The sequence below is a fragment of the Pelecanus crispus genome, chromosome 14 (assembly GCF_030463565.1).
Source record: "Pelecanus crispus isolate bPelCri1 chromosome 14, bPelCri1.pri, whole genome shotgun sequence".
Taxonomy (NCBI): domain Eukaryota; kingdom Metazoa; phylum Chordata; class Aves; order Pelecaniformes; family Pelecanidae; genus Pelecanus; species Pelecanus crispus.
This window is the reverse complement of record NC_134656.1, coordinates 13527424-13552397: the sequence shown is the minus strand read 5'-3', so window position 1 is coordinate 13552397 and position 24974 is coordinate 13527424. Positions and strand designations below refer to the sequence as shown.

Genomic DNA, 24974 nt, shown 5'->3' with positions numbered 1-24974 from the left:
ATTTGATCAGTTTGCACTAATAAAATAAATGCCTACAGGGTTCAGCTGAATTGTGTGCTATTTTACAAGCTTGCATATAACGGCTTGTGTATTCTTGCATCAGCAAGCTGTTTTCCTGCAGGAAACAATGTTGACTGTGAGTGATGCAAGGCAAGGCCTTAGTCTAACTCCCAGCAGAGTGTGCATTACTCTGTGCTACGAAGAACATCTGGCTGACGACTCGCATGGTCCTTCAGAAAGGTTCTTTGCAGTGCTTTAGCTCTCTGACAAGCTAATGTTTCCTGCAGTAAATATTGCCTTCTTCAAGCTGCTACTTTTTTAGTGAGAGGTTAAGCACTCATCAAAATTACCTCCCACCAGCTATACTCCAGTGCCTTGTAAGGTTCCAAATCCTACAACATCTGCCTGCATTTATTGGGCAAGAAAACTCATAAAATGTTGCATGGCTGTCAGCTGTAGAGGTATTTCAAGACTATCGGACCTGTTAAAGGAGAAGAAAAACTCAACCCATATGTACTTTGCAGCACATTGCTCAACTGTTTGCCATTAGGCATAATGAACCCTTCCCCAAAATCAGTCTTGTATTTCTGTCTGGAAGGGCTCAGACAGTATAGGGAAGAGCACACTGTATTAACCTAGATGAAAAGCGCGATTCTACAATGTTACAGCACTTGACATCAGCAGTGTCTATTAAAGGACATTGCTCCCAGGGGTGTATGAACACCTCCTGCAGATAATACTCACCGATATGCAACCCATTTAAAGTATGTCCATTTGTCTCCCACTACAATCCCATTCAGTCCTGCTAGCCTGACCAGGTGTTTGAGGGCACTCTGAATGGTGATATAAACCACATTTACGGTACAGTTTTTCTGACTCAAAGCTCTTCCTCTGCTGCTTGCTTCTGGGAGTACTCAACCCACAGAGCCTCAAAGACCTTTAACAAGTGATGACCGGAGCAGTTTTAAGGGCCTGGCTTTTACCATCCTTTTGAGCCTGGTCACCTGTATAGCTCAATCCAGCTCAACAATGGTGTTGACAGTGCTGGGATGGTTTATATTTACCCTCAGGATTTGAACCATGGGAAAGCAATTAAATTTTATTATATTTTGGGAAAGTGTTCCTTTTAACCACTCCTATTAAATGATGCTGCAGCTACAGAAGGAAATCAAACTGGATTGTCTTCAAAAACAAATCACAAGGAAATGTTTTGGGCCAAAAAGTGAACATCCTTATAACAACAATGTAGACTGTTTCTGTGCAATCCCTTGTTGAAAAAAACACCAGCAAAAATGACTTTATTTGGGTGACTCTATGGACACCAAAGATTAGAGATTCCTCCAGCTGCAGTTTCATCCTGGACACAATACTCCACTGATAGATAACAAGACATGATAAAGGAAAGCTGGATTTGTCACCTCCTGTGCTGTTTAGTGGCTACCAGATTCCACTTCCCAGGTCAGCATTAAAATCTAACTAGCCCTATAACATCTGCTGTCATGCAACTGGGGTTAAAAATCTGGCCTGTGAGCACAGCCATGTGCTTAGCAATTCCTTTCCCCTTGAGAAAGGTGAATCTAAACACCAATGGAAAAGAAAAGAGTGATCTGGGCAGTGTGTCTCCACTCTTTGACGCAACACTTAGATCATGGTAACTCTCTACCGAACACTCTGGAGCCAGGCATTTGCCCCAAGGCTTTTCCAGCCCCTCTATGCACTGCTTCAGTACTGCAGTGCCTCCAGGTAGAAAACCACAACGGTGGCCAATAGTGGATGCTCAGAGAAAAGTATAAGAAACAGGACAAAAACACAGTGATCTTTGCCCTGGTATTGCCTTGTCAGCTTCAATTAATCTGCCAGTTACAGAGTTTCTCAGCCAAATTTATATCCTCTTCTTTTTATTTTTAATAACTGTCAATGGACTCTTCTTCAGACAGTGCAGGTATTCTCGTAGTTGTAGAGGCGACAGTATTGTAGTGCAGAAGCTTCAATGTTTAAACCCTGCCAATATAAATAGAAAGTGCATCCAAATTGCATATAAAAAAAGCCCATGCAAGAAATGTTATCCAATGCCAGCACAGCAGTTAAGAAACTCCTGAGCTGCACAGCCTGTGCTAACTGAAGCGGGGTCAGACCTTATTTGTCCACAAACAGCATCGCAGTCTTTGACCGTATGACTGCATTGTATTTTCTCCATCAGTGCACTACCTCACACAGTGGCTGGAAATGAGATACAACAGAAAGCAGTACCGCTACTGCACCAGCATCATGAATCTGATGCTTCCTAACTTTCAAGTGCTTGACTATGCAGGTATGATGTTTCTTGATGTAGATTTCTATATGTAATTTTACACCAGCTCTTCTATTGCCTTCTAGATATTTTCAAGAAAACATTATTAGGGATATTGAATCAATTATTCAGTGAAGCTTCTATAACATTTTAGCATATTCTATGCCAACTGCACTATAAGCTGAATAATCAAGGCCAAGTTCTTAATTTCCCAAGCTGTTATCATCCTATGCTTTTTTTTCTGACATCCTACAAAAGTGATGAAAATTAAATCCACAAACAGAAGTCTCTGTGACATCCAAACATCTCTGTGACTGTTTTCTATGCTGATTTTGCTCATTAACCCATGTTTTGAGTATTCTATCTGACCTCCACAAATGTTCCCAAGAGAGTCAAGCAGCAGGTTAAGGAAACATTGCTCCTTTCTTCTCTGTTGGCTCCCACTTCCTCATCATACCACAGAGAAACTATTTTCTTTATCCAATCTCTTCACTATTGCCTCCTGTCCTGGTTTCGGCTGGGATAGAGTTAATTTTCTTCCTAGTAGCTGGCACAGTGCTGTGTTTTGGATTTAGTATGAGAATAATGCTGATAACACACTGATGGTTTAGTTGTTGCTAAGTAGTGCTGACACTAGGCAAGGACTTTTTAGCTTCCCATGCTCTGCCAGGTGCCCAAGAAGCTGGGAGGGGGCACAGCCAGGCCAGCTGACCCAAACTGGCCCAAGGGCTATCCCATACCATACGCTGTCATGCTCAGTATAGAAACTGGGGGGAGCTGGCTGGGGGGCAGCGATCGCTGCTCGGGGACGGGCTGGGTGTCGGTCGGCGGGTGGCGAGAGGTTGCATCACTTGTTTTTTCCTGGGTTTTGTTTCACTCTCATTGTTCTCTGTTTCATAACAATTTATTATTATTACTTCATTTCAATTATTAAACTGTTCTTATCTCAACCCACGAGTTTTCTTACTTTTGCTCTTCCAATTCTCTCCCCCATCCCACCAGGCGGGGAGGGTGAGTGAGCGGCTGTGTGGTGCTTGGTTGCGGACTGGGGCTAAACCACGACAGCCCCCTACCTTACTGCTTCTCTCTCTTTCATAACTGTCATGCCTGCTTCCATCTCCCCGATGCCATCCTCTGCCAGCCTGATGACAGACAGTCAAACAAACCTCTCAACCTTCCTCCCACACTGCTCTTCACACTGAGGAGAGGGTTCCTCCTAAATATTTGAAAAACTAAGGTTTCAAAATACTCATTTTCTGCAATTCCTCCAAAACTTCTGACACTGAGTAGGAGGCCAAGATGCTCGAGTTACTGCTTCTAACGCAGATTACTATTGTAACTCTTCCTTTATACTTTTCCTAACTCTTTATCCACCCCAATCCATGAGCAAGGCTTATAGTTGCAGTGCTGATGTACAAACAGCATCACCACCATCACTGGGCAGCACTTAACACATTTTGCTTCAGAGTGAACACCCAGACAGCCAGCTAGACTTTATGGATATCAAGTCTGACCTTTTGTACAGGACAACCACAAAATTCTATCCAACACTTCCTGCAGTGAACCAATGACTTGTCTTACACTCAAATATATCCTTCTAAAACTACCTGTAGTAGTTCATAAGCACAGAGATTTGGACAGACACTCTGAAATGTAGGAAATAAGCTAGAAGAATGAAGCCTCATGAAGTGCAAGCCAGCTCTTCACCGCAGGCAGCTGGGCGTGGGCAGAGCCCTCCTCCACACATCCCTCTGGTGAAACCTTCTCTTGAGCACCTCAGCAGACAGCAGATGTGAGATACCTCCAAAGTAAATGCTCTGTCTCCGAGAAGATTCCTGGTTTTGGCTGTACCACCGTCATCTCAGCAGTTAGTATCATTTTGCCATTACTTCTGAGTTTCCATGGGTGCCATTCAGCCATGAGAACCTGTGTCCCCACACAAGCTTTAAGCCTTACCACAAACGCTGGTGTTCCTCAGGGACAAAGACATTGACAATAAAGCCCTGATGAGCCCGGACAGAGCAAAAGTTACAGATGATTTGTCAGCCCATTTCTCTCTTGCAAACACACATTTGCTCCCCTAGCTTCAAGAGCATCCACCCTGGTGTCTACTCCTTCCAACAGCATATCCTCTTCCCAAGTCCCTCCTTGTTTAATAATGACCAAGGAGTGAGTTCTGAATGCAGCCTCAAAAAAGCAGTAAATGGGAAAAGTTAGAGCAGGGCTTTCTCCTTGGGTAGCAGTAGCACAGACCCTTGCAGCTTACAGTGCATCACTGTCAACACCTTTGCCTCACCCCTTGACTTCCCTCTCCTGTAAGATAGCTCATTTTAAAACAAAGGAAATGTAGCATGGTCAGCCCCTGGTGTTTAAAAATCTTTGAAAGGGAGACTGTGCTGTTATTCTGAGGAACCTTGTATTTACACTGTAAAAAGTGAGGTCTGACCCCTCCTGAAGAGAGGCCTCTCCCTGCTGAACTCACTATGGAGTGGAGCACAGCTTTACCGCCACAGTTTTAGACTGCAACTAATGCAAACCAGCTGTGAAGCAGAGGCTTTTCAAAGAGACTACTCATTTTCTACTGAGGTTTTAATTTTATGAATCTAAGGCATCTGAGTGACAGTTTGCTGAGAACATGCTCTCACTCTCCTTTATTTTCTGGAACTTCAGATGGATTCACTATCTGTATGCCGAAGCGAGATCCACATTTCTCAAATGCAGATTGAAATTTCCCCTTCTCACGCATTTCATCACTAAGTACTTAAAGACTGAAGCTTAAAATTAAACATGCCACTTCCTTTGCAAAATTCATGCATGCAGAGCTAACTATTCATGCCAAATAGATATTTATGGGCTCATATTGAATATGTAATACACAAACTGGCACACAATTGCAAGAAGTTCAGGCATCTCTTGGAAAAAAAATTGTGTAGATTATCCAGATATTAACAAGAGCCAAAATGTTTCCAGCGTAAGAAAACACTTCAATTGATTAAATATTCAGATTTTACTTGGGTCTCAGGCCAGGAGAACAATTCATAAGCAATTCATTCCACAAACATAAGCAACATATCTAATTAGTCCATTTCAAATCAGCGTTGCACAAAAGAAATGCTTCTATTCATTATTTGACAGCTGATCAGAGTGGACTCTACAAACTAAACAAATGCTCAGCAGTAGCAAAGAATTGCACTGCGTAGGTCTTTGGCCCCAAATTTATGTCTGTACTGAACTCAGTACTGCTTTGCAATTCCTTGGCAAAGGAAAGTTATCCCAGTTACATAACTGAATTTTCCTTTGTAATGTAAAAACTATTTTGTGGGTAGATGGATTTGGATATTTAAAAAAAAAAAAAAAAAAAAAAGTGGTCAAATCTTTTCCTGCCCAACAACAGTATCCACAGTGGTCTCTGGCCACAGTTTTAACTATTGTGCAACTTCACAGTTACATACCAGATGTCATTTTAGTAGTAATAACTGAAGAGCAAGGCATTGTCTAGGAATTAATGACAAGCTGAGGAGATGGCCTGATGTGCAGTCAAGGGGTAGCACATGCTCCTGTGACCACAGGAAATGCTCTATGAGCTGGCTGCTATTGCTCTCTCTGCATAGCTGATGGTGCTCTATGGTAGCTAATGTGCTAGCACAGTCTTCTCTTTGTATTTTCCATAGCTCATTAAATGATTAAGTCTCTTATATTCCAAAGATTTCTCCCCCACCCTCAGCAACAACAAGCAGTTTCCTCAATTACCAGTTAAGACCGTAAGCTCTTTGGGGCAGAAGCTGAATATAATCTGTGTGCCTTATGTTCAATTTCTATTACGGAATAATAATTTTACCAAAAGTCTGAGCAAATCACTCAACTGCTGAATTGTCAGAAAATGTAAACTTAGAAAAACGTATGCTAGAAAGCACAATATACTTCTACTATCTAGCCTAGGATATTGTTTGGGGATTTGGTGCTGTAATTGTTCAATTACATGAGGATTGATTAAGAAATGGCATAGACCCTGAAGCACTATTTCTTTACCAGCATTACAAATGTATCACTTTAAAGACAAAAATCTAACGTAAGTTGTTGCCTCCCCTTCCAATTCATGACAAAAAATGAGTGGCATCCCCAGACTGGTCACATGCATATTTCAAATATCTTTGCTTCATTATGAAACAAATTAATTTTGTTTCATAAATACAATAATGAAATGAAACAACACTGTATACAGCACTGCTAAAAAAAAGAGAGAAAAAAGTCACTCCAGAGCAAGTAAGTGAACAGCAAATTTCAGTCTATTTGAATGTTAATAAAAGTTTGACAATATACTATCATATCCACTGTTACATGGCAATTAAAATCATTATTTGAATCTATAGTACCTTTGTGATATAATTTCATGTCATTTTTATGAGCTATGGAACTTGCCAATCTCATCTTTTATATTTATATATGTGTGTGACATACTGCATTTGGCTTATAAACCCTTCCATATTTAATTTATTTTCATGCTAGGGAAGCATGAAAATAGATTTCCCCTTCGGCTGGCTGTAAAATTGTTTTTTTCTCTTTACATTCTTAATGGCCAAAAGAATGTTCTATCCTCATTCTTGCTTTTTAGTGGATTCTGTTCTTGCTCAAGAACCAGGATACAGCTGATAATTGGAATTAAAGATGAAAAGCTGAATGCTACCCTATTACACCTGCATCATCTGTGTTTGTAATGAAAATGAACAGACTTAAGAGAGAACAGAATTTGTACCATGTTACTGACAACAGCCATCAGGGAGGTGAGGCTGCAACCCGCCACACGTATCCAACCCAGAGTTAGTGCTGGTACCAAAGAAACATGAGAGCAAACAAACCAGCACCAACTATGTTGGCACTTACTGAAGCAGAACATTTGTCCTAGACCCCTGTGAGACAAAGTTTTTGTCACCCAAGAGGTCATTTATTCCTTGGTGATTGACATAACACACCTACGATGGGTGCCTATTTGCTGGCTGGACCATGTAACTCCTAAACGAGGGGACAGTGAGGAGGAATCGCATAGGCTGCACAATCTGCTCAAGATTCACAGTCTGACCACCCACACCCACCTGCAGATGACTTCTCTACATTGCTCTGTGTCCTGGTTTCGGCCGGGATAGAGTTAATTTTCTTCCTAGCAGCAGGCACAGTGCTGTGTTTTGGACTTAGTAGGAGAAGAATGCTGATAACACACCCATGTTTTAGTTGTTGCTCAGTACTGCTTATGCTAGTCAAGCACTTTTCAGCTTCCCATGCTCTGCCAGGTGCACAAGAAACTGGGAGGGGGCACAGCCAGAATAGTTGATCCAAACTGCCCAAAGGGCTATTCCATACCATGTGACATCATGCTCAGTATAGAAACTGGGGGGGGTTGGCCGGGGAGCAGCGATCGCTGCTCAGGAACTGGCTGGGTGTCGGTCAGTGGGTGGCGAGCAATTGTGTTGTGCATCACTTGCTTTGTGTATTATTATTATTGTTGTTATTGTTATTACTACTACTACTATTGTACTTGATTTTGTTTCAATTATTAAACCGTTCTTATCTCAACCCAGGAGTGTTTCTCACTTCTCTGACTCTCTCCCCCATCGCACCGGGGCAGGGGGAGGGAGCGAGCGGCTGCGTGGTGCTCAGTTGCTGGCTGGGGCTAAACCACGACACTCTGGGAGCTGGTTCTCAATGGAGGCAAACAATACCAAAGTTATTTCACTTACATACTTAAGCTATTACCATCTTACAATACTTGCAGAGCTTAGCTTAAGAAAATAATTTTTTCCTTGCACTTTAAAATACAAAACTGAGCAGCACCCACTCCTGGAGACACCCTTCCTTGCTGATATGCACATCACCCTCTTCAAGATCTCTCTTTCAACATGATGCAATAAACATTTTGTCCTTGAAGTAGGGGTTAAGAGCTTGACTCTTAAAGTCCCCTGAAATTTGATTTTATAAAAATATGTAAATAAAAATTTGCCCTTTTCAGCTGACCAAAAGGACTGATGTGAACCCGGCAAAAGTCTCGGTGGTCCTGGAGCTGGGCAGCATGGAGAGCTGCTTGCTCGCATTAGGGAGACCAGCGATCGCCTCCCCGCCCCCAAGTGCTGTGGCGTGGGAAAGCACTGAGCATTCCTCAGTAGCACTCAGCACAGGAAGGCTCCTGGCTTCTCACTCAAACCTTTCACTAGCACTCAGCAAGGTAAATAAACCGTACTGTCAGGGAGCTTCAGACTCTTCCTCTCATGAGCAAGGAGAAGGGTGGAAATATTTGTTTACAACAGTAAGACACATTTACTCCTGCTCCCTTTGCCTTGGAGTAAGCACCTGCCACTTGCAATAACTGTTTTTCTCTGTTTTCTTTTGCATTAAAGGCTCAGTGAGCTGGCTGAAATGATCTTCCCGGCATAAAAATCTGGAAAGAAGTGATTTCACCGAATACCATAGCATCGCCCTAGAGAACCTTATCTGAAAGCACTTTGGGCACATTCATGCTCATACACATAAGCACGAAGTTCCTCCCAGCCTGTTTTGGTACAACACATGGTTGCGTCACTATTGTTTGCAAGTGTAACATTTTCAAGTCCTGATGCACAAAATTTGCTTGTCTAAATCTCTTGATTGAGCAAAGGGGCCATCTTAAAAACTTCAGTCCCAAGTGAGTCAAGAGTTTGCCTTCTCAAACAGCTCAGATTCTTCTAAGCTAACACAAAGCACATGTGGAAGCTATGTTCTGGGGAAACAAAAACCAACAGAAACCTAGACAGGAATACAGCAATCTTCCAAGGCAGCAAAAGAAAATGCCAGTAGTCTGACAGCCATCAGTATCCAATCACACAGCAGTGAGTCAGGAGGCAGCATGGCTGCTATTGCTCCAGGAGAGCACAGCTCTGACACTCCAGCACCTACAACCGCTGGTAACTGCAAGCCACAGTTTTACCAAAAAGAGAGGACTTCCACTGCTGACAGTGTAACACAATCTCAAGACAAGACTGATATGTTCAAATAGCAAAATAGAAGCCAAAACCTGAACTCCTGTTAGGAGTAGGACAGATGAAGCTTGTCGGAGTCCAGGTGACAAAAAAACCCCACCCAAATCATAGTTTTGTTGGTTTTTTTTTTTTGTGCCACATTAAACCCAGGTGTATCCAGCATGTCCCATGAGGGATTCAAGCCACAGAAACCACCTTAGTGTGACAAAACTAGTATGTGAAGTCTCAGGAGAGGGTCACCTCTCAGTTCTCAGCTTTCTTAAATAATTTCTAGAATAAAATGGGGTTTACCTTGTTTCCCAGTTTTCGTAACTGTTTAGGATTTTATTTGCTCTCAGACTTAAAATCAAAGTGGAGGTGTCTGTTCACCTTTCACATTCAGGGTGGGGAAGAATTGAGAGAATTGACAGAGACAGTTTTGCAAGGGGGCTGGCTAAGTGTAATGACACAAAGGGGCATTTTGCCTAGAGTTTTAAAAAAGACCCCCAACAATATAAAAAAAGCAAAGTGAGAGACTTGATCTCTCTCCCCTTCCATGCTTTCCACAACTTGGGAAAGCCATGCAATTCCTCTTTGGGTTTCCAACCCTTGGAAAATCTCCAAGGGAAGGACAAAGTCAAGGCAGAGCTTTATCCTAGTGTGAATTCGCCTTCCCTCCAGCAAAGTCACTCCCCTTGGAATGACTTTTTTCCTCCAGTGAAACAGCCTCTCGGAGAGCTCACGTGCGTGTAGTAGACATACCAACACTGCTGCCCGGAGCTGCTGCAGTTGTACCAGAGCTGCTTTTAAACTAGCGAATCTGGATACATATGCCACAGCAGGAAAGGGTGCAGCTTGTTTAGCCTGCATGGCTGATGGGCTTCCTGACTCTTCCCATTCATCAGCACCTAAATTGGTCTATTTTAAACTACCTGAGGTATGTTCATTTGTGCTACTGTCACATCTTTGACAGTAACAAAGATATTTGCTAAGAAACAGCAACAATAGTCGCATTTTGATCTCTTGGAAATTTTTTTTAACACTTGGCTCAATTCATGCGCTCATGGCAATTCATGCTTAATGCAGGGCACTTTCAAATGCAGGTGGGCTGAGGTTTAGCAGAAGACAAAAATCTAATCTTTACTTTTTACTAGTAAAGTTCAATACAAACACCAAAGTGGACTCAGCATATGAGGCCTACAGGTGAGAAATGAAACTGCACTCCCAGGGGACTCAAGGTAGAGGCACAGAAATGGAGTGACATTTTAAGGACATAATCTGTTTCTCAGAATATACTCATTATTCTTCTTCTATGTAAAACGATTGATAAAGCTGAAGTGGTTATGCTATGGTTCCTCTCCTCTGCTATTGTTTTGTTAGAATTTATCATCATTCTTTGCAGGATTGCCTGGACAGGTGTTTTTAAATTCAGATTACAGAGAGTACATCCAAATTTTAGTACTCCTCCTCCAATTGATGCTTAATGACTCAGCAAGTCCTAGGAAAATAAAAATATAAATAAATAAAAAAAAATCAACATAATTCACAAAGATCAGGAACAGTACACCCTGGACGAAAAAGCATGTGGAATACCAGCCTAACAATGAAAACCTGCCATATGCAGTTCAGGTTTCTGACCAACAGCACCAAAATGCTCAAAGGAATTGAATACCATGCTAGAAATGGGCTAAAGGGAATCACAGATGAAATTGCACCATTTTAATTTACTTCACCCTTCTTGGCAATTCAGATTTAAACCCCTTCGTGACTTTCTTGGAGTTGGCAAGTCAACATTCAATCTCCTGAGTGCTGGTGTTTCATACAGCCTCTCAAATGGAATGACCAGAAAAGAACTTTATGTTTTATTTTTAGAAATAAAAGTATGTTTTGGCCTTCCTGGTTGTACAACAAAACAAAGTGTTACAAAGCTATAAGCGCAAGGCACTGTCTTTGAAGACTTATGGGAATCCAACTGATTATTTTATAATCAATTATTATTATGACAATAATAAAACAGTTATTCTAAACTTACTAAATCTTAGCTCAGTAACCTTGAGGAAAAAACAGCTGCTTTCAGCTCTGCTCTTCTGAACCTTACCTCAGTAGTCTGTAGGTAATTAATGACACTGGTACTTCGGGAGTTAAAACAGGCAGATGTATCTTAGCAGGTATTAGTTATGTCTTATTATTAAAAAAATTTTTTTTTAGTACCAAGATATCAGCTTTAAAAAAAAAAAAAAAGTGGAGAGAATATACAGCAGTTTAACTACAGAGCAGTTTGTTCAGGACAGCATAGGGCAGAAGCATAATACTAACATTACTGTTCGCAGGAAGTGTAAAACCACCTTTGTTTTGCTTCCACTCAGAATCTAGGAATTCATACTAACACAGCAATCCCAGATATGCAGCCACAAAATTAATTAAAAAAAAAAAAAAGAAAACACAGCTTCTGCAGAAAGGCAAAGCTTATATATTGATCATATGTGAAGTTTTGCTAGGGTATACTAGTGCTAAATCCAGTACCTCAGCCAGAAATTAATTCCTTGATGAGCAAAACAGATCTGTGAAGACTTATCCCCTTCCCTATTCTGACTGCCTACACCTAAGCTTTTCATTGTAATTGCAAAAGAAGAATTGGTCTAATACGGGGGTACAGGATTCTGACTTCTCATAGCACATCCTGCAAGACACCAAGCTGTACTCACCATGCATCTGGTACGTGTACGGTGCTTGTCCGGCGGTCGGGGTACTGAAGCTGGATCCGTAGCTAAGAAACCCACTCTGTCCTGGGGAATGGCTCAGGCTGTCCTCTGTTTTGATGCCTTTGGGGCATATAGTAGGAATCAAGAGCAGAACATGAGTGTTTGTCATATAAAGGTGTAAAAATGCAAGTTTAGGAATTAACAATTTTTCAGCTAGATTTTAACCTAATAAACTCTTCTTTTTGTACAGTTTCTTTTATATATATATATTTTTAATTATCTGCATTACCCGAACGGGTCTCTTAAATAATAGTCAGGTAACTTCATCACAAATAATATTTGAGACAGCTACATCCTGTATCCACACCTGAATGAACTTTTGCTAAGATGGGGAAACAACCATGAATAATATTGTTTTCAAAAACAATTCTGAACAAATAGGTTTGTTTTAGAATTAAACAAACTCATTGACTCATGAACTTTTCTGAACAGTTATCAGATGCAAGCAATGATTACCAAAGCAACAGGATCTTCAGTGAAATAACCTCAATTCTGTTCTCAACAGAGTTATCTTTTACTTGCATTGTATTTTCAGCTTTGGTAGCAAAATATTTATTGGCAAGTCATACAGGAGCGTTATCAGCTATTCAGTTAGATGTAACATACAGTTCAGGAACAATAGGTAAGCCCTGAAGCCACAAAAATCTTTTCATTACTAAAATCAGGCAATTAAACTGACAATTTACAGGGGGAACAGCAATAGCTGAATTAAACATTGCAAGATGAAACCTTTGCTGGTAGTGAAAGGGGTTGATATTTTATTCTGAGATGTTGCTGAGATTGTACAGCTGTGTTATTAAAATAAACAGCTGAAAGGTGCGTCTTATTATGAACCCTTTGGGCGTGATCCTTCCCTCCTTTGCATGCCTATTTGCACAAAACAAAAAATAGCCATTGGACACACCCTGAGTGCTGGGACTAAACAAAGGCCCTGTTGATATTCTGGCCTTGGATTTATACACTTCCCAGCCTGTTGTCATCTTTTAGCACTTTTAGGCAAACTTGCCAAAAGACAAGTTAAATTCACACGCCTTTCACCAAACATGCTGTTTTCTAGCTTTATTGCTCTTAAAAGCAAAAAAGTCTGCATTTGCTCAGGTTGGGAATAAGTTCTCCCAGATAATGTTTTCTCTAATAAAAATTGCTTCTTTTAGCTTTAGGTGGGAATAGCTGTAATGCAATTTGAGCACAACTTAGCAACAAGATGACAATGCTGCATTGTGAAATGCAGGAAGTTTATTTGGACAGTGAATGAACATGTGTTGGTGCAAGCGTCCGGCTCCATTACTGCTGGGGAAGCGAAGGGATTTGTGAGTGTGCGCAGAGAAGCTGCTTTTCATAATATCCCATGCTTTTCAATTACATCAGCACTCCGCATGCAAGCACTCAACCCACCCCAGCTACAATTAATCTTCAGCGAATGGGCCTTTTTGGAAGTCTAAAAATTGTTGTAAGACAGCAAAATAACTTAGCACCAAATTAATTTCCACACAGTGTTCTGTTTTGTCTAGAAACTGGCCGAGTTTTATTTTTGTGCCTAAAAACAATACTGCTTCATTGTTCTTGGTTGTCAGCCAGGTGGAGTTTTTCATATGCTGTGTTGAGTATCTTAGAGAGGGTATATGGGCTGGGGGAGGGAAATCACTGTTCAAGGATGCTAAGAGGTCATCCGCAGGATTTATAAGCAGCATATGGGCCTGACACATGTATGCCCTAAAGTCTCTAGGCAGTAGCAAATGGCTCTACTTTCACCTGCTCTAACAGGACAACTGTTCAGAGTTTGCCTTGGAAATCAGCCAGCTGATGCAAACACACAAGTAGCTCCAGAAAAGGGTCTCAAAACATTCCTCTCATCATCCTGGTAGAGCTTCAGCTCTGCCAAGCCCATTTCCCTGGCCTTCCAGACCATTGCATTGAATTTCCTTTCAGTAAAAGCCTTGTCAAGGGCTGTATAAAAGCTTCTTGTTGGGAAGGGATACTGTATTTTGCCAAACAAATGAAGGTGTTTAAGAGCACAAGAGAAACCAGGAGTGGAAACAGAACTGTGAAGCCATTTTAATGCTGCAAGAGTCAGCACTCACAGGATCAGCTGGGAATAAGGGGCCCAAAGCTTTATGCTAAAGAGCTGTACCTAAGCAAGAGCAGTATCAATTTGGTTTTTAGGAGTGGAAAGAACTTCCCAGGTCCCTCACAAGCTCAGTATTTCCATGCAGAGCTTGAGGACACTTTTAACACTTGGTTTACCAGACATTCCCCCACCAGGAGTGCTGGTTTAATTAGTCCCCTTGCCTGAATCCCCCAGCTGCTCCTGCCCAGCACCATCTCCCCACAGCTGCTGGCACGGCTGTGCAGGAAAGCAGGGAACAAAGCTGACTGGGGTTAGAAATGTTTACTGCACCTACAGCTAACAACCTTCCATTTGAATATGAACTGTCTTCCAAAACGGAAGTACTCTCTATCATTTCACCCATACCTTATTCTGCTCTGTGTCTTGGTTCTTCCCTAATAATATACAAAAAGTTTTTCTTCAAGTACCTTGTAACATTGAAACCCCAGGAAGAATCAAGGAAGGCAAAGTGTGGTTTACCTAAATATCATATTTACTGCAAGAGACTTTGTCTTGGCAGTGAGTCATGGGAACACTCTCCAGCTACTACTCCTAGGAGGCACATCCTTCTGAATGCGAGTTTCTCATATGCTGCTTCATATCCTACTACCGACTGGCTCCAAACTTACCTAGTTTGTAAGACCATAACCCAGGATATCAGGAGCTATTAGATTTTAACAATTTTAACAAAGTCAGATCTTCCTCTAAGCCTAAGAAGAGAACATTGCCAAGACAGAAGTGACCTTTCATTCAGCTTAAGACTTCAAATCTATTTTTCTAGGAGCAAGAGGAAGATGTCCTGAAAGGTAACATGATGACAGGGTACTCACTGTAGGAGGGTATGCCATAGGGCTGCCCTGGAGGAGGATAGGCAGTGTATGCAGCAGCCTGCTGGATTCCCGCAGTGTACTGAGTCTGTCCATACGCTGCCATTGTTGGGAAAGACGGGACTGTCACTATATGGGGATAATGTCTATTCAGAACAAGAAAACAGAAGGTCTAAGGCAATAGTTACCGTACATGATCTTCTAGAGCACATGTAGAACATTTCTAGACATTTTGATTAAATAATATCTGAAGTATGATGGTGAATGTTTTGGGAAGTCAGAATTGACTACACTGAGGCAAAAGGTTGTTTCAGTATACAGCTCCTGATATGAGCTATTGAGATTAATCTACCTAAATGCATGGGGACTTTTAGACTGTGCAAGTTAAAAAAACAAAATAAAATCAAAACTCCGATTTTTCATGTTTCCTTTTGAGTTTGCCAAACAACCGAGTGTCATGGGAAACCTCTGACATTTCAACATACTCTTCTGTGATCACTCATAAACACAACAATATTCAAACTAATAAGGTTTGGATTCCCAGGGGTATGAAAGTACAGTGCACAGTACCTCAAACCTTCTTTCACTCCATATCTAACAAGATTAAGAACCAGTTACTTCATTGGGCCAGGGACATGCAGGGGAACAGGTGGATGGGCTTAAGGAGAATGCTTTTTAAGGTGACAGAAGTCTGCACAAAATGGCTGTTCAGCAAAACACAGTTTTTAAATTACAGCACTTGACATGAGCACTTACTTTGTGGAGTACAGATGGAGAGGACACTGTGGTGCTGCTTTGCTGCTGCCTGGAAAACAAAATTAAAGGGTCTTAGATTTTCATCAAGTTCTGTTCTACGGCCGAGACAATACCACTGTTTTTACCACTGCTGGTTTGAGAAAAATATACAGGAATTAGAAGACACTGTTTTTAGTGAATCTCCACAAACTGAAGTAGATAAGAAAGTTATTCTCCACTTAACAACAAATAAATATAGATTTAGTTTTTAACTGAGGGTGATACTGATTGATTGAGCTACCGGTTTCTTCTTCTCATGGGACTGATATCAATCATGAAGCTGGGCTTTGGTGGGATGACTCACACGCTAAACACTATAAAAGCAACTACTACAATTACTGAAGTGATTTAAGCTCACTGCATTTTTTGCCTCTTTGCTTTTTTTAGTACTCTCCTAGACCATGATTCACTTTCTTTTAATGTTCATTAAAATACACCAAATCAAAATAAATATTAAAAATACAACACTGTAAATCTCCTTACTCTTGAATTTTTTGAGTTAACTATTACCTACCTTATTGACCTGGCAGCAATCAAAATATTAAACCAGTAGAAAACGTATCATGTAGGTTATATGAGCAGGATGCCTTCCAATGTACCAAACACTTGTGTCCTGCAACGCTACCAAAGCAAAATGTGCCACCATCTTTATTTAGAGATAAATTTAGGTTTAATTAATCAAAAATTTTAAAAAATGTAAATTAAAACCTGCAAGTTGTACTGAAAACATCATACCTAAATGCCACCATGAGTATTGTGCAGGCTGCCCCCATAATGCTATCCAAATTTTGCTTCTCCATTCCTGGCTGGAGCTGTTTGATGTTATTACAACACTATAAATGCCAAAACACCCTCACAATCAATAATGACATTAGGCACAACAGATTCAGCCTCTCTATCTGCTGGCTGCATCAATGAACACACCAGACTAATTGCACACAGCTTCTCCATGCAGGGACAACATCAAGCATCATGTTGTCCGCTGATGGGAGCACCACCATACTTGACATTGGCTGCTGACATCTATGGTGTAATCTGTTACACAGGATAGGAAATATCACCCAATGTCATGCAGAAGATGGTCTCTCAACTGCAGGCACACATGCTGGGTGGAAAGGGAGATTCCTGCAGTGCCCCCAGTGCCTGCACATTGCTACTGCCAGGCAGGAAACATCTGCAGTGCTGTCCCACGCATCGACAGGGACATACCCGCAATGCTGTAGAAGGATCATCTTCAGAAAGAAGTTGTCCAAACCAGCACTACTTCATTTGTTCAGCCGTTTGTAAGTTGGCGAATGAAACATTTAAAGCACGTTTTATGTAATGAAATATGCAAGCACATATAAAGTCTAAATACATGCAAATAGTCCTATGCGTTTGAGTAACTTGTTATGCCATAAACATGGAGAGAATGGCCAAACAGATCCAACATGCTCATATATGAAATGTTCCTTCTTCCCGATTTAACTCTCTTTTGAAATTGTTCTTTCCTACACAACCCCTTTTCACAATATTTTTCATGGCTTTATCATTTTACATCTTAACATGGAGATTACACAAAACTATTTGTAAAAACATAGACATTTAATCTGATGCCTTTTCAAACTAAATTTCATTAAAAAATGCTTTTTTATCTTTGTTCATTTGTTTATGGAAAAACACCCACGGAGGTGCATGAGTTCTAACTAAAAATATTAATTACTAGATACTATGTTTTAAAATGTTGATTTGTATAATGTCTACTATATGTAATAATAATACTGCAAATATTAATTATAAGATTTTTTAATGTTAATTTGTATTATGTTTACTGTATATAATAACAATACTGAAATTCTAAATTTTGTAGGAAACGTAATACTGAACTTAATCAGACCGAGCTGAATTTCCTAGGAAACAACAGTATTTGATTAAAAGATGGAAACATCTAAAATGCACATTTTCTTCAAAAAGGAGGCCCTTTTTTCACAAACTCGGAAATCTTCAGAGATAACTTTATTAAAAAAAAATAAAATTAAATAATATCCATGTACTCCTTCCTTTCTTCTCCAGGATAATTGCAATTGTTTAATAAGAACTACACATTAGGTTAGAATAGATAAAAAATGTGAAAATTAAAGGTGCCCGTGCTTAGGTACTTACTGAACTCTTTTCTGCATCTGAAAGCAAACAACCTTTTTTGGTAGCATTCCCGAGCCTCTCAGCTCTCTCCCCAGCAACTCGCCGAGTGCCTGCAAGCCGACTGCAACCGCCTTCTTGCCCCATGCGTACCTTTAAGAGTCTCCCAAATGCTTCACGTGCAGTGTCAGAGCAGTGTTACTGCGGCATCATTGCTTTAGGGAAGGTGGCTCTGGTAACAAAGCCACTGATGACTAGGGGGAACAGGTTTCAGAGTGAGCTGGCCACAACTGGATCAGCACTGCTGCTTATTAAGAGAAAAACCCAGCTTGGGTACATCTGTCTGTGCAGCAACAGACCCCAAGAGTCATCTATCCACAAGCCTATGCTCTGGACTCTATCGTCTTCCCTAGCACCACGCTGGACATCTGTTCCACCCCCTTCATCTCCTCTCTGGGCATGAAGAAACAACAGAACAAACTCGCCCAAATACAGCCACTGTGATCAAACACACTTTCATCACCCACTGCCCACTCTTCCTCCTCCAAAGTGCTTTCCTGTGCCACATCCCTCACTGCACCCTCCTCCGCAACAAATGCAAGCCTCGTGCCCTTTCTGATCCCACCTCTCCTAAGTTGTCCCCCAGTTCTGCCAGAGCTCTCCCTCTGGCTGAGTGCACCCCCAAAACACTGCAGAAGGGCAAATATCACAGCCAGAACCCCCTTGTGTCCTCTTCCAGGGTCCCCTGCAGACACTACGTGCTCTGCACGCTGACCTGTTTGCAAAGGACAGCTCAGGCAGGAGGAGAGAGTGCCGGTGGAGCGACTGTGCAATCTATACAGCCCTAATCGCTAACAGAATCACCCTAACCGCTGACAGAAACAAAACCACAAGGACTCCTTCTTCATGTTCTTACAACCCTGAAACACCTTAGAAAAGTAAAATTCACTAGCAGCCCTGCCTCAGTTCCTCTACCTGTAAAATGCAGGTAACAGTAACCTATTTCCCAAGCAACAGGCAGACAGGTTTAGTTAAAAAAAAAAAAAAATTAAAAATTGACAAAGGATAGTGTTATACAAATGTACATATTCATTTACACATACAGATATAGAAAAAAAGATTTTTAAATCCAAAGCTGGGCTTACCTGACTCACCTTCAAACTTACCATGAAAAATTTGCTTTGACTTACCTGAAAGAAAACAGTTTAGAAAATTAGATTTTTACATTGTGAAAAGAAAAACTATACCATTTCTGTCACACTGTTCTGCACTGAGAAAGAGAATTGCATTGAAGAAATATACTTTTTTAGTTTTCATTCATTTAATTCGTAATGCATTTTACATTTGAAAAACAGCAGAACAAACAGTTTGAGCATAAGCTCAATTTCTTTTCTATTTGAAAAACATTACATCTTCAATTTTTTTTATTTTTGAAAGAAGTACAGAGTAAATACGTTTGCCAAGTGGGGATTTACTGCATGTGAACATGTAATATCATGCTGTCATTGCCAAAAAAAAGCAAGTTAAACCTACATGTGTTTCTACCCAAAAGTGGGACTACAGGCAAAATGTGCATTTCAAAATTATATTGATATAATTGCACATCTCAAGATAAATACACATGAAAATAGCAGGCCAGACATCTACATGGACATCTACATAAGTATTACAACTAGACTTCCTAAAATTGAAACTATGTGTAATACAGAGCATACATTTGCGTGCATTTATTGCATTAAATGCTCTAGCAGTCTGAGACTTGACAAACACACAAGTATTTTCCTGTTCTTCAAATTAACAAGAAGCATTTTCAAGGGAAAGAGCATAATCTTGGTAGCACAGGAGATCATTCTGTAGAAAAATAACCACAGTATTTCTACAAGAAACATAGTAACATGAGCTGTCACTAGCAAACTGGTGTCCAACAGTACAAGTGCTGTCGGCTCTTATTTATATCGCATAACAACAAATAGTTCCTGCACCAGAAGTTTACAAAATGATGTATTTAAAAATCATTTCTAGGTCTAATCTTTTCTGCAAACACATACATTTAAAAGGATGTTTCCTTTAGATTGTTATCCCTTCAACTGCTCTTGTAAATAGGCAGTCATGATGTACGTGATTTAATTACGCAATTTCTAATGCCTTAGCAAACACGCAAGCAAAACATCTCCTTGGCTTCCAAGAGCTTATAAATGAAGGGTTAAGCATACTACTAAAACATAATAGCCAGTGCCTTTTGCTAACTCCCCTCCAACAGGAAGGCTGACAGATCCTGACCGCAGCAAACAATAGCTGGGATTGTACTAGCAAGAACTAGTTCAGCTGCATCACTTGCCAATAATTTTTTTAGCAGATTTAACATTCTTCTGTTTCCTTCACTTGAACAGTATGATGGGGGGGAAGGAGGAGGAGAAGAGCAGATAAATTTCCATCAGAGCTTCAACCACTGAAAGAATTTGTCCTTGGTACCTGCCAAATGTGAAACTTCAGACCAGAGGCCAGCAGGGTTAACCATTTGGAGATGATCGCAATGATCTGAGACCGATGGGGCACGGGGCTGCTTTGGCAAAATGTTTTCTGGCTGCATGATACATTGCTGGGCCTGGGAGCCCCCACGCTCCCCACCCCAACAGCACAGCCACCGAAGCACAGGGCTCACGTGCATGCCACCACCGGGGCTCAAGTGGGGTCCAAACAAAAACTACCAGCTCCACACAAAATATGTTTTACGCCTGTAATTATTCCAGTGGAGCAAACATATGCATGCACGTGTGCATATGTATGCACCTACTATACACGGCTATATATCTACATACAAAACATTTGAATTCCATTTGCATTCAAAATACTGCTGAACTAAAGGATTCAGCCACAACGGAAGCATTGACAAAAAAATACTCAAAAATCTCAGCTGCTCACTATGCTGTAGAACTAATTGTCAGAGGCAGAGGCCTTGCATGTGTCCAGTTTCCTTTCGTTACATATATATACACACAGACATTATGTCAAAGCCAGTAAACAGTAAGCAAAAGAGGCAGCCTACCTTCTATGTCATCTGGAGCCGTGGCATAAATGTTAGAAAGGTTAAGCTTCAGTCTGTCAGGGCACTCTCTATTTACAGTCAGGCTGGGTGATATCACTAGATCTAGCATTTCCTTATACCTGAAGGAAAACAAAGGAAAAATATAATTTATTCATTAATTATGCATGCTTACTAATGATTCAATTTTTTTCCCTAAGAGTATAAATATTAAAGCTGATTACCTAAACCCAGGCTTCATATAAATTCCACATAATAACATTCACTAAAGTTTTCATCAACGGGAAATGCTGAATTAAAATGAAGTACTTGCTCCCTTGGAGATTACACCCATCTGATTAATGCTTTCCCTTTCTTCCTGGATTTTGCCATAGGAAAACTAAACTCCCTTATCTCCCATACGCCATCAGAGCGAGAATGCACACACCAGTGTCCAGTGAGGCTCCAGAACAGACTATTACAGGTTGAAAATGAAGTTGAGGGCAGTTAACAGCATTACCTAGTCATACAAGGTAATAAGGTCAGTACTGACCATAGGATCAGTTTTCCAGGAGACACCTAAACCAGGCACCTAACCACAATGTCCTGACCATTAGGTGGCAGTGATACAAGTACAGTCCCTTTCACATCAATAACCTCATCTGATTTAACCGAAAATTTCAAATGAACCAAAATATAGGACTTGAGTGTCCAAAGAAAAACATAATTGTGTGTGCGCATGACCTACACTACAATGAAAGCTTACAAACTCTGCATTACACAAGGAGTTCAGAAAAGAGAGTGACTAAATCATCATTTCAGACCCTATGCACAACATGAATAGGTCTATTCATCTAAATACCACCATTTTCAATATAACCAGCTATACACCTTTTCAGAAGTGGGCTCTGAAGACGCTTGCAATAGAGCTGCTTGCTTTCCTTGGAAGTGTTGGATGTTTTGGATGGGTATAAAACATGGCCTTAAGTGCATAGATTTGCATAGCTACGTTTGCAAGGTTGCGTAAAGACAACGGGGTGAGTACAGTAAGGAAACTGTGTGTTACATTAGATATCTGCACGATGGCTTTTATGCAAGGCAGGTTTCCTGGACACCTTTACCCCCGTAACGTTCTGCCCTCGTTTCCTGCGCAACCAATGCCTGCAGCTGGAACTGCGAAGAACCCACTGGCCAAAGAAAACCTGAAGCTACTTTTGTCAATTAATTGTATTCTTTTTTTTTTTTTTTTAAATACACACAATGCCATGAAAACCTATTTGAATATTCTAAGACTACACCAATGTATTTTGCAGCTTTTGGTTCAGGTCCAGAACAAATGATGAAAAGAGGAGAACTCAAAGATGCCATGTCCTTCTTTGCTTTCTGCAGCCAGCTAGAGTACGTCCTCACTTCAGTCCCCCAGAGGCAACTGGGGGGAATTAGGGCTATTAGGGAAAAGTGTACCTGTGCTCTTGGACAGAGCAGGGCCCGGGCAAGAGCCGATGGGAGAGAGGGCATACGGTGGTGAGCAGATCCGAGGCACCTCACTGCAGCCTGCAAGGGCTCCCCTTTTCGCTCAGCACTGAACACGCTACCTGCGAAGGCGGCTGGCACGCCCCTGCTCGCGGGCTGGCACCTATCTGAGCTGGACTATAAAGGTAGCATATGGCATGGCAGCAACAGGCTGGTAGCAATCCATACCACACCTAAACCATCATGAAGTTAAAGACAACAGCGCTTAAACCCGAAATCTTGACACTGGGCTTCTGCAATAGTAATCTACACACTTCTGTGAGAAGCAGAGAGGTTTGTTTTGATTTTCTGCTTAAATACCACTGTATGACTTTACCAGCTTTGAGAAACAGAGAACAATAAACCACATACTTTTTATCTGAACCTCTCCAATCGCTTTTACAAAGCCCTTACAAAGAGGGTAAGTACTGTTATGAACAGGAACAAACCAGATGAAGTATTTTACCTGTAACTGAACAGCAAATACCAAAGCTGAGTTTATTTTCACTTTCCCCACCTAACAGCTGGAAAGGCACTCTGCCCAGGCAGAAAAAGCATCCATCTGTGAATTTGCAGAACTGCCAAAAACGGGTATGAAGCGGCATAACCACGTACAATGTCCCCAGCCCCAGTCCTCCTTTCTCCAAATGGGATCTGGGCTCCTCTTGTCTGCCTCCCTTGAAATCCATGTGGGCATACGCATTCTCACCACCAATGTAGCCTCAAGTCCAGAGGTTAGTAAAGGCTTCCTGATTATGTGCCATGAAGGTGACCTTAGGTCAGCAGTAAATGACCAACGGGGTAGAAATACAGTACTCTGAATCCAACACTTGTGAGATCCATGCTTCCTAGCTGCTTTGTGTTATTGATTTGCTAAGGAAACAAGACTAGCATAAAAATCAGTGTTACTTTGCAGCTGGAGGATCTTTGTTGCTAGTGGGCCTCAAAGGGCTCCACCTTCAGATGCGTCCCTGTAAGACGAGCACAGCTCCTGCCCCACCTTAGACACAGATACTAAAGCACAGCAAGACAAGTAAAAATCCAGGTGCCCACAGGCCACCAGTTGTGCCCACAACCAGTCTCCATGCTACCAACTGCATGGAAATGCAACAAGGTGCCAGATTTGTACAAGGATAAAAAAATAGTCCCTAGCTGTATGAATTCCTCCGGAAGTGACTCAGTCTAATGGCAGAGCCAAAGTGGCAATCCAGGACTCCTGACCTAACCCTAAACAAGACACAGCCCACGAGCAACTTTACTCAGTCCTAATAGCACTGGAGCAAGCTATGTTCCAAACCGGTACCTGCAGACAGAGGCTTCACCGAAGCACAGGCGCATCCCCTTCGCAGGCAGTCTCGGGCACCGGAGAGGCAGGCAGATGCGTCGGAGCCACAGGCTGTCAGGCAGTAAGGGACCATCCTGGCCCTTCTGCACACTTTGCTTATTGCCAGAGGAAAAAGAGATTTTTCTCTTGAAACGGCTAATCTCACACTCTCACTGGTACAGCCAGGCTGCTGCAGAAAAAGGGGTCAGGAAGGCTTTTGTGGTGCTTACTTCTCAGTGGGGAGGAACAAGGTCTCTCCTACAGGCAACTATGGCTCCTAAGGCTCTTAAAAGCAGCAGGCTGGTTGGGGGCTCTTTTCCTAGAGGAATTACTTTATTTGAATCCATTGGCACCAAATGAAATTTTGTCTGCACGGCTGAGAAGGCAGGGTTCAGTTTTATACCAGGTTTTCCTTTCCAGTGTAAGCAACGTCCAGTTTTTTTCCCCTTATTTCCTTAATGCTATACCTAAATTGAGGAAAAGCACTGCTGTCCCAGATCCCGTCAAGCTGGGGATGTTCTACATTGTTTCTCAGATAACACATGCCCCTCAGCATAATCCAAAACACCATCATTCATGACACTACCCAGACCGTTGCCAAGTGAATGGGAGCAGATGTTTAAAGGGAAATGATCTTTTATAATGATTAATGCACTTTAATTACATCATTGTTCAGAGATTTCATTAGCTACTCTCTGACTAATGATTTTTCTATTGGTTTTGTTCTCTTAACTTTTGTATTCACAAAGTCACATCACACTTCCCTGTATTTGTTCTATAACATTTCCCTGGGCTTTTTTTTTTTTTTTTTTTTTAAGCTTCCACTTTTCTTTAGAGTATGTATCAGTTGCATGTACAAACAGGTAACTTTTCACAGAAATGCCTGCCTGGTTGTGCATGTCACGTATGTGTTTGCATTGTCAGTGGCTTTGCCTGTTTTGCACACCCCATTTACAGACTTGTTCATGTGCATTTCTTGCTTACTTCTCACTTCACAAGTTTCTGAAATTCCAGTTTTAACAATGGCAATCTACAGAAAATCTACAGTGAAATAATGGAACCAGGATGGTATTTAACACAGTAAATGACATGCTGCAGTGCAACTGATGAAAATATCGGTCTTTGTTTGCTTGTTTTTTAGAGCAAAAACATTTTCTGGCTTAAGTAATGCACAGTAAATCAGTAATAAAAGTTTGCTGAATATGAGCTTTTATTAAAACCAGTGATGGCAGCA

At 41.2% G+C, this 24974-nt stretch overlaps 1 protein-coding gene across 2 annotated transcripts in view; it reads right to left on the bottom strand.

The window, feature by feature from the left end:
- Nucleotides 1–24974, bottom strand: part of EYA2 (EYA transcriptional coactivator and phosphatase 2) — a 102167-nt gene that overhangs the window by 38690 nt on the left and 38503 nt on the right. Inside the window, exons 2-6 of one of the 2 annotated variants that reach the window (XM_075721012.1) lie at nt 20929–21047; nt 19028–19072; nt 15726–15774; nt 14973–15115; nt 11979–12095 (exon numbers count right to left, since the gene is read on the bottom strand). In XM_075721012.1, coding sequence (XP_075577127.1) covers nt 11979–12095; nt 14973–15115; nt 15726–15774; nt 19028–19072; nt 20929–21047 — 473 coding nt within the window. The remainder of the gene's footprint in view (nt 1–11978; nt 12096–14972; nt 15116–15725; nt 15775–19027; nt 19073–20928; nt 21048–24974) is intronic. The other variant, XM_075721013.1, reaches the window with a different exon arrangement.